The sequence below is a fragment of the Anolis sagrei genome, chromosome 9 (genome assembly GCF_037176765.1).
Source record: "Anolis sagrei isolate rAnoSag1 chromosome 9, rAnoSag1.mat, whole genome shotgun sequence".
In the NCBI taxonomy this organism is placed as follows: Eukaryota; Metazoa; Chordata; class Lepidosauria; order Squamata; family Dactyloidae; genus Anolis; species Anolis sagrei.
This window is the reverse complement of record NC_090029.1, coordinates 34,037,602-34,047,336: the sequence shown is the minus strand read 5'-3', so window position 1 is coordinate 34,047,336 and position 9,735 is coordinate 34,037,602. Positions and strand designations below refer to the sequence as shown.

General features: G+C 41.2%; 1 protein-coding gene across 1 annotated transcript; it reads right to left on the bottom strand.

Annotated features, from left to right (window-relative positions):
• Positions 1 to 3,714: 3,714 nt before the first annotated feature.
• Positions 3,715 to 8,163, bottom strand: BCL2A1 (BCL2 related protein A1). Its single transcript, XM_060755856.2, has 2 exons — positions 7,330 to 8,163; positions 3,715 to 4,029 (listed from the first exon to the last, which is right to left on the bottom strand). Exons 1-2 carry the CDS (start codon positions 7,747 to 7,749, stop codon positions 3,922 to 3,924), a joined length of 528 nt encoding a protein of 175 aa, XP_060611839.2. The 5' UTR covers positions 7,750 to 8,163; the 3' UTR covers positions 3,715 to 3,921.
• Between the last annotated feature and the right edge of the window lie 1,572 nt (positions 8,164 to 9,735).

Below are 9,735 nucleotides of genomic sequence, written 5' to 3'. Positions count from 1 at the left end.
CATTATTGTTTGAGTCCACAGTGCTCTCTGGATGTAGGTGAACTACAATTCCCAAACTGAGGGTCAGTGGCCACCAAACCCTTCTAGTATTTTCTACAGGTCATTGGAGTTCTATGTGAGAAGTTTGGCCCAATTCTATCACTGGTGGGGCTCAGAATGCTCTTTGATTTTAAGTAAACTATAAATCCCAGCACGCACAACTCCCAAATGTCAAGGTCTATTTTCCCCAAACTCCACCAATGTTCAGATTTGGGCATACTGAGTATTCGTGCCAATCCATCATTGTTTGAGTCCACAGTGCTCTCTGGATGTAGGTGAACTACAACTCCAAAACTCAAGGTCAATGCCCACTAAACCCTTCCAGTATTTTCTGGTGGTCATAGAAATTCTGTGTGCCAAGTTTCGGTCAATTGATGGAGTTTAGAATGCTCTTTGATTGTAAGTGAACTATAAATCTCAAATGTCAAGGTCTCTTTTCCTCAAACTCCACCAGTGTTCAGATTTGGGCATACTGAGTATTCATGCCAAGTTTAGTCCACATCCATCATTGTCTGAGTCCAAGGTGCTCTCTGGATGTAGGTGAACTACAACTCCCAAACTCAGGATCAGTGCCTACCAAACCCTTCCAGTATTTTCTGTTGGTCATGGGAGTTCTGTGGGACAAGTTTGGGTCAATTCCATCATTGCTGGAGTTTGGAATGCTCTTTGATTGTAGGTGAACTATAAATCCCAGCAACTACAACTCCCAAATGTCAAGGTCTATTTTCCTCAACCTCCACCAGTATTCACATTTGAGCATATTGAGTATTTGTGCCAAGTTTAGTTCAGATCCATCATTGTTTGAATCCACAGTGCTCTCTGGATGCAGGTGAACTACAACTCCCAAACTCAAGGTCAATGCCCACTAAACTCTTCCAGTATTTTCTGTTGGTCGTAGGAGTTCTGTGTGTCAAGTCTGGTTCAATTCCATTGTTGGTCGATTTCAGAATGCTCTTTGATTGTAGGTGAACTATAAATCCCAGCAACCACAACTCCCAAATGACATAATAAGCCCCACCAGTATTCAAATTTGGGCGCATCGGGTATTTGTGCCAAGTGTGGTCCAGTGAATGAAAATACATCCTGCATATCCGATATTTACATTACGATTCATAACAGTAGCAAAATTACAGTTATGAAGTAGCAACGAAAATAATGTTATGGTTAGGGGTCACCACAACATGAGGAACTGTATTAATGGGTCATGGCATTAGGAAGGTTGAGAAACACTAGTGTAAGACATTCAGTGATGCCCCATTGCTGACGTCATGTTACTCCATATAATTGCAGCGTCGTTTATCTTGTGCCGATTTCTCCATTGCAGCCAGTTCTTTTGCAAAACTATCATCTCTTGCCTAACATTTCCAGGAGCTCCGTTGTGTGCGCAATGCAGACAGATCTACAAGGTCATATGTGATTTTCAGTTGTGATGAATCACACTTCTGCTTTGGAAACCAGACCCAGTTAATGAGTTTGCTGTGACTTTTCCAGGCTGTCTGGACATGATCCAGAAGCATTCTCTCCTGACATTTCACCTACATCTATGGCAGGCATCCTCAGAGGTTGTGAGGTCTGTTGGAAACTAGGCAAGTGGCATGTGCGTGTGTGTGTGTATATATACTAGCCGTCCCCTGCCACACATTGCTGTGTATATGTGTTTTGTGTGTATATATATGTGTGTGTGTGTTTGTATATATTTGTGTATATGTGTGTGTTTGTGTATATATGTGGTTAATAGTAATAATAATAATTTTGCACATGCATTGTAATGCATTTTTATTTTTTGGCTTTTTTAAGTCTCTTCTGCTGTGTTTTTCAGTGTTTTTATGAGTGATAGTCACTCGTTGACTTGATAGGTGTATTGTGTTCAAATTTGGTGTCAATTCGTCCAGTGGTTTTTGAGTTATGTTAATCCCACAAACAAACATTACATTTCTATCTATCTATCTGTCCAGGGTAGTAGAAAGAACTCTTGTGTTGTCTTCTCAAAGGATTCTTCCAGACAGGAAGCAGCCAGACTTTGAAGCTGCAAGGCTATTCAGTGCTAATCAGAGTGAAGGACGGGAGCCAGGAAGACCACATATACACAAACACACATATATACTAGGTTGTTGTAGGTTTTTTTCGGGCTATATGGCCATGTTCTGGAGGCATTCTCTCCTGACGTTTTGCCTGCTACTTCTGAGGATGCTTACTATAGATGTGGGTAAAACGTCAGGAGAGAATGCCTGTAGAACATGGCCATATAGCCTGAAAAAACCTACAACAACCCAGTGATTCCGGCCATTAAAGCCTTCGACAATACATTGACACATATATAGTCATACACAAGTGTGTATATATATATATTTATGTGTGTGTGTGTGTATATGTGTGTGTGTGTGTGTGTGTGTGTGTGTGCATACACACACACACACACACACACACATCACATATAGACAGACTGAGCCACAACAATGCGTGGCAGGGGATGGCTAGTAAATAATAAGTGGTCAATTGCAACATTCACACTTGCCTCCAGCAGACAAGAGTTCTTTCTCCCACCTTGGGCATTATTCCACAGATATATAAACCCCATTTTTCTAGTTTCCAACAGGCCTCCCGACTTCTGAGGATGCCTGCTGTAGATGTGGGCAAAATGTCAGGAGAGAATGCTTCTGGAACATGGCCAGACTTCCCGGAAAACTCACAGCAACCCAGTGATTCCGGCCATGAATGCCTTTGACAAAAACTGGTCAATGACTGATTCTCAGGCCAATAGTAACAGATGGAAACATATTAGGCAACTACAATCTGATGTTCTTGTGGGATTTTTCGGGCTATATGGCCATGTTCTAGAGGCATTTCTCCTTAGGAGAAATGCCTCTAGAACATGGCCATATAGCCCGAAAAATCCCACAAGAACTGAGTGATTCCGGCTATGAAAGCCTTCGACAATACATTGTACAATCTGATGGTTTAAAAGGTTTTCTGTGATGTGACTCAGCTGGAACCACAGAGTGCCTCTGATGAGGATGATGGGATTCAGGTTCACAATCTGGTTCAAAATGTCCCTGTGATAGTCAATGAGGAACAGGCTGTGCAAGTTCAGTGTCCCACAGCAAGGAATTAGTTTGTTGATAGTGAAACTAGCCAGGTGTAGGTGCAAATTGACTCAGAGAAGGAGGACAGTTCTCAGCCTGATAATGAGCAGGAAGGCTAACTGGATAACACTAACGAACAGACTGACCTTGACGAAACGGGAGCCTTAGATCGTGCTGACCATTTGGAATTCAGAGTTCGAAGGAGTGTGAGAATAGCTAACAAGAAGGAGGTCAGAGACCAAAGAAACGCCCTCATGTTTTGCAAAAGGTATTAAGCTGTGTGTTTGGGACCAAACCTGTGACAGAGCAACTTTACGTTAACCAAGAAGCTTGCATTTTGCTTGTCTGGATGATTTTGCAGTTCTTGTGTTCATGGTCTCAGGACTCCGCCATGTTCTCATGGGATTTTGCTTTTGCTGGTGCCTTTTTGGATCATGCTTCAAAGTGTTCTTTTGTATTGATCTTTTAAAACATTACTTTTGCTATTAAGAACTTTTTATCTTGTACTTCTTAATAAACTATAAAGAGTTCTGGCGGTGTGCAGTTTGGTGTTTTCAGCAAGGTGAACCTATTCTGAGGTGCGACATTCTATAATTCATAGGACATCCAATTGAAAATGTTGTACGTTTTTAATACAATGCAAAAGTTCGGTATTTACAAATAAATAGTGTATAAATAGAAACATAGAAAAGGAAGTGCTTTCTGGCTCAGTGCAGCAGACTCCGTGTTCTTGGCATGGGGATCTTTCCCAGATCTGACTGCATTATTTGTCCTGCGATCATCAAGGAACCCAGTTTCCTCAGTAATATTGAGTGAAGAATGAGAAAACAGCCATCACTTTTGACTTCACGTTGTGCAAGGACAGCCAGGAACCTTTGTCCTCAAACTTTGTGACGAAACCATTGTCCTGCAGGCAAAGAGAACAGACAATAATATTCTAGTTTGGACCACAGTCTCGCGTCCTACCATATGCCAGGAAGTATGAAGCAGCTGCCTCAAGAATTAGACTCGGTGTATCACGAAAAAGCAGCAATGATTACCATAATCATGAAACAATCAGGGCCAGCTAACACCTCCCAACAAAGGATCCCCCTCCAGGCAGGAATTGGCCAGTCTTTGAAGCTGCAAAGTCATTAAATGCTAATCAAGGTGGCCAATTGCAACATTCACACTTGTCTCAAGCAGACAAGAGTTCCTTCTCCCACCCTGAACATTATTCCACAGATATATAAACCTCACTTGCCTAGTTTCCAATAAATTACACAACCTCTGAGAATGCCTGTCAGAGATGTGGGTGAAACATCAGGAGAGAATGCTTCACATAGTCATACAGCCTGGAAAACTCAGAGGGGAAGAGAAGGAAGGGGAAAGGGGAAAGCAAAGGAAAGGGGAAAGGAAAGAAAATGGGAAAGGGGAAAGGGAAGGGGAAATGAAAGGAAAGGGGAAAGGAAAGGAAAGGGGAGGAAAGGGGAAAGGAAAAGAAAGGGGAGAGGAAAGGGGAAAGGAAAGAGGATAGGAAAGGGGAAAGGAAAGGGGAGGAAAGGAAAGGATAAAGGAAGGGGGAAAGGAAAGAAGAAAGGGAAAAGGAAAGAAATGGAAAGGGGAAAGGAAAGGGGAGGGAAAGAGAAAGGAAAGGAAAAAGGAAAGAGGAAAAGAAAAGGGAAAGGAAAGAGGAAAGGAAAGATGAAAGGAAAGTGGAAAGAAAAAAGGAAAGTGGAAAGGAAAGGGGAGGAAAAGAGAAAGGAAAGGAGAAAGGAAAGAGGAAAAGAAAAGGGAAAGGAAAGATGAAAGGAAAGGGGAAAGGAAAGATGAAAGGAAAGGTGAAAGAAAAAAGGAAAAGGGAAAGGAAAGGGGAAAGGAAAGGAAGGGGGAGAGGAAAGGGGAAAGGAAAGGAAAAAGGAAAAGAAAGGGGAAAGGAAAGAGGAAAGGGGAAAAGAAAGGGGAAAGGAAAGGGGAGGAAAGGAGAAAGGGAAAGGAAAAGAAAGGGGAAAGGAAAGGAAAGGAAAGGAGGGAGGCGTAGCAGCTCATTTATATTCATCCATGCCACATATAGGGCTTTCCATTATATTACACAAGTATATTACATTATGTAAGAACAATTTATTTTTTTCTGTTCCTAGTTTGAAAGTGTTTTTTTTTTCTTTTTAATTGTATGGTACTTACTTTGAAATTGGTTGTTCTACTCCAGAAACCTTTTTTTTTTGTGGCTGCCACAAACTAGGTTGAATTAGTTGAGATTCTATGAGACAGCCATTGGAAAACTAGAGCAAAATGTGCTGCAGGATGTTTTTCCCTCAACAACAAAGTTTGTGCTGCTTAATAAACATTTTCCATGTTTTTATGATAGAACCAATTAGGAAATGACATTTATCACCCAGGAACAAAAATCATGTTACATAGTATTATTTGTCATCCACTGTATTTATGGCCCCTTCTACACTGCCATATAATCCAGATTATCAAAGCGGATAATCCACTGTTTTGAACTGGATTATATGAGTCTACACTCTTCCGGCAAGCCTAGCCAGCCAGATTTAAGTATGAATTTTAAACTTGTGTCCTTTGTTTAATCTCTGCTTTGTGTATTTTAATATGTATTTTATAGAATTTAATACGTATCTATATAAATAAAAATGGAATGTTAGTTTGTGGGATTAACATAACTCAAAATCCACTGGACGAATTGACACCAAATTTGGACACAATACACTTTTCAAGCCAATGAGTGACCATTACTCATAAAAACACTGGAAAACACAGAAGAGACTTTAAAAGTCAAAAATAAAAATACATTACAATGCACACACAAAACCACATATATACACAAATATATATACACATATACACCTATATACACACACAAAACACATATACACAGACTGGGCCACAGCAACGTGTGGCAGGGGATGGCTAGTCTTTTATAAAATACATTTTAATACATGCATTTGTAGTATTTTAACAATGTTTATGTGTTTTAATTATTCTGTAACATATCTCGAATCACAAGGAGAGGCAGATAAGAAAGATGTTGTTGTTGTTGTTGTTGTTAGATACTCAATAAGATTAGTACGCAGCAAACAATATCGCTATGCTGGCTTTTGTATTTGATCGCACGTCGGACACTTCCCAAGTGTCGAGGACTGTGTGATGTATCGGTGAATAATGCATGCAGGTCTGAGTAGGGTAGCTTTTGCAGCAGACCGATTGTAATTTTGTCAGTGCCAATTGTTTTTAAGTGCAGGCCAAGGTCTTTAGGCACTGCACCCAGTGTGCTGATCACCACTGGCACCACCTATTATTATTATTATTATTATTATTATTATTATTATTATTATTATTGCACTGCCATATAATCCAGTTCAAAGCAGATAATCTGGATTTTAGCTGGCAATGTAGAAGGGGCCAACATCAGTAAATCCCCCAGTAAAAGTACCAGAAAAATGCAAACAAATATCAACATGAATGCATTACACAATATGACAAAGACGACCTTGTTATAAAAATTCAGCATCTACATAAATAAAATGTCATGTTCGTTTGTGGGATTAATATAACTCAAAAACCACTGGACGAATTGACGCCAAATTTGGACACAAGACACCTATCAGGCCAGTGAGTGACCATCACTCATAAAAACACTGAAAAACACAGCAGAAGAGACTTAAAAAGCCAAAAAATAAATTAAAAAAAATACATTACAACGCATGTGCAAAACCACATATGTACACAAACATATACACAAATATATACACACATATATGAACGCCTGGGATTGCAACATCGACAATCCATACTTGGTTTTTTAGCACAATCATGAGCTCAGGAGTATTGTGCTCCAAAACTACTACTCCTACTATTATTTGAAACTCAACAAGGTGAGTCCACAGCGGTAGTGGAAAAGGCTTAAAAAGCCAAAAAATATTTTTAAAATACATTACAACGCATGCGCAAGACCACATATACAAACACATGCGCAAGACCACATATACAAACACAAGCAAAACACATATACACAGACTGGGCCACAGCAATGCGTGGCAGGGGATGGCTAGTTGCAAATAAATTCAAGCAAGATGCAGAAGCCAATGCAGCATTTCATAACCATCAGATAACTATTAAACTGACATGTATGTCCTTTGTTTCCATAGGTTCTCAGTCAAAAGTGAAGACAATAACCTAGTTAAGGATGATCAAACCGAACTCTTACCCATCCTCCATTTTCATTGATCCATTTTGCTTTGGTGTTTACAATATAGTCAGTCATAAAATGAGACATCTCCTCCAGGTTTTCTTTAGTCAAAGGGACACCGCATCCTTGGAGCTTTTTGGTCAAGATCCCTCCAAACAGGAATATGGTTAAAATCCGTCCCCAGTTGGTCTGCCCATCGGCAAACTCCCTTTCCATCACTTGGCTGAAGATTCGTCTGGCATCGTCCACAGAACCGATCTCCAATGAGTCCAGGTACGGCCTTAGGTTGCTTTCAACTTCATCCTGAAGCGAAGAAGCCACTTTTCGTAAGACTTGGGCTGGTTTGCTGAGTGCTGGTTCAAACTCCGTTGCGTGGGAAACGTGTTGCAGGTAATCTTGGACCAAGTCGTAAACATAAAGGAAACCGTTGCTTTCCATTGAGAAATGAGCAAAATTCAGACTATCGACTTGGCGATGCAGCTATAAATGGTCACCAATCTCTCACTTGGCAGCTGAACAAAGTGACTCCCGTTTTATAATGTTGTTGTTTCCTCGCTGGTGGAAATTTTATTTTCATCACCATGGTTCCAGGAAAACCCGTTACGTTGCACATGCCTACATGTCCTTTAGCATGTATCTTATGACTGGAAGCGAAAGTTTGTGAGGCTGTGCAGTGGGGGCGGAAAAGCAGGTTGCGACTTACACTTCCCCTAAAAAAATTTTTGCTCTCGTTCTGAATGCAGACAACGGAAAAGAGTCAGCAGCCACAGAAAGGGGATGTCACCGAATCAAGTGACTCAATCTCAGTTTCATGACAATGGGTCCAAAGACTTCTGTGATGTCACAAAGTGTTTTCCCGCATTCATTATTTGTTTATTTCTCGCATTTCTATCCTGCCCTTCTCAACCTCCAAAGGGCGACTTACAATGGGCCCCGTTATGAAGCCATTACATAACAATTACAGTAATTAAAACCACAATTAAACATAAAAGCTCGGAGCGGCTTACAAGAACAGGCTAAAATCGAACACAATTTAAAAACAGCAATATCAAAGATCAAAGGCCTGTCAAAACAGAAAGCTGGTAAGTCCCGCAAGGCACGGACTTCAGGTGGCAGAGTACTCCAGAGTGATGGTGCCACTGCTGTGAAGGCTCTGCGTCTGGTTGCTGTTAGGCACAAGGTCTTGACACTGGGAATTTCCAACAAATCTTGGTCCTCAGAACGGAGGGATCTCTGGGGTTGGTAGGCGGTGAGGTGGTCCCTCAGGTATATCAGCCCCAGACTATGCAAGGCCTTCAAGGTGAGTACTATCACTTTGAAAGTGATCCAGTGCTCAATTGGTAACCAATGCAGCTGCAGTAAAATTGGGGTGATGTGGCATCTCTTCGAAATTCCTGCAAGAAGCTGAGCAGCTGCATTTTGTACCAACTTGAGCTTCCGGATCACTGACAGAGGAAGGCCAATGTAGAGGGCGTTACAGTAGTCCAGTCTTGAGATGACCGTAGCCTGGATCACCGTAACTAGATCATCCCTGGACAGGTAGGGGGTCAGCCGTCTGGCCTGCCGCAGATGAAAAAAGGTGGTTCTGCTCACGGCGGAGACCTGGGCCTCCATTGTCAACAGAGGGTCCAAAAGGACTCCCAGACTCTTTTATGCCGCCCCAGTTAGTAGTCTGGCTGCCGACCGTTGGGATAGCTGAAGTTTCCGAACCGTCTTCAAAGGCAGCCCCACGTAGAGCATGTTGCAGTAATCTATTTGGGATGTAACTAGAGCGTGGACTACCGTAGCCAAGTCAGACTTCACAAGGTACGGGCGCAGCTGGCGCACAAGTCTTAGTTGTGCAAAAGCTCCTCTGGCCACCACCGAGACCTGAGGTTCCAGGCTCAGCGATGAATCCGGGATCACTCCAAAGCTGCGAACCTGCATCTTCAGGGGGAGTGTAACCCCATCCAACACAGGCATATCTTTTCTCTTCCTTAGTTGTATTTGTGCATCAGATACTACCAAATATAATAATAATAATAATAATAATAATAATAATAATAATAATCTTTATTTATACCCTGCCACCATTTCCCCAAAGGGGACTCAGGGCAGCTTACATGAGGCCGAGCCTAGAAATACATAACAGCAAAATATGATAAAATAAAATAAAACCAAAACAGCAGAACTAACATCACAATAAAATAAATAAAGCATAGAAATACAAGAAAACAAGAAAATGAAACAGAACAAGATAATGGAATGAGAAATCAATCACAACCAAGCGTTGGCCAGGCTTCAGAAGGGGTTAGTGTATTTGTATTTTTCCCTATGTGCGTTTTATGTAGCATAACATTGTTATTTTCCGTGTGTGTTTAATAAAAATATTTGTAAAGAGTATCGTGAAAATTTTGCTAGTAAGAATAAGAATATCTACACTTT

Excerpts from the sequence above, each read along its gene's own strand:
- BCL2A1 (XM_060755856.2), bottom strand. The coding sequence starts at position 7,749 with ATGGAAAGCAACGGTTTCCTTTATGTTTACGACTTGGTCCAAGATTAC. Across the intron at positions 4,030-7,329 it reads TCAATGAAAATGGAGGATGG|GACAATGGTTTCGTCACAAA; the intron begins GTAAGAGTTCGG and ends CTTTGCCTGCAG.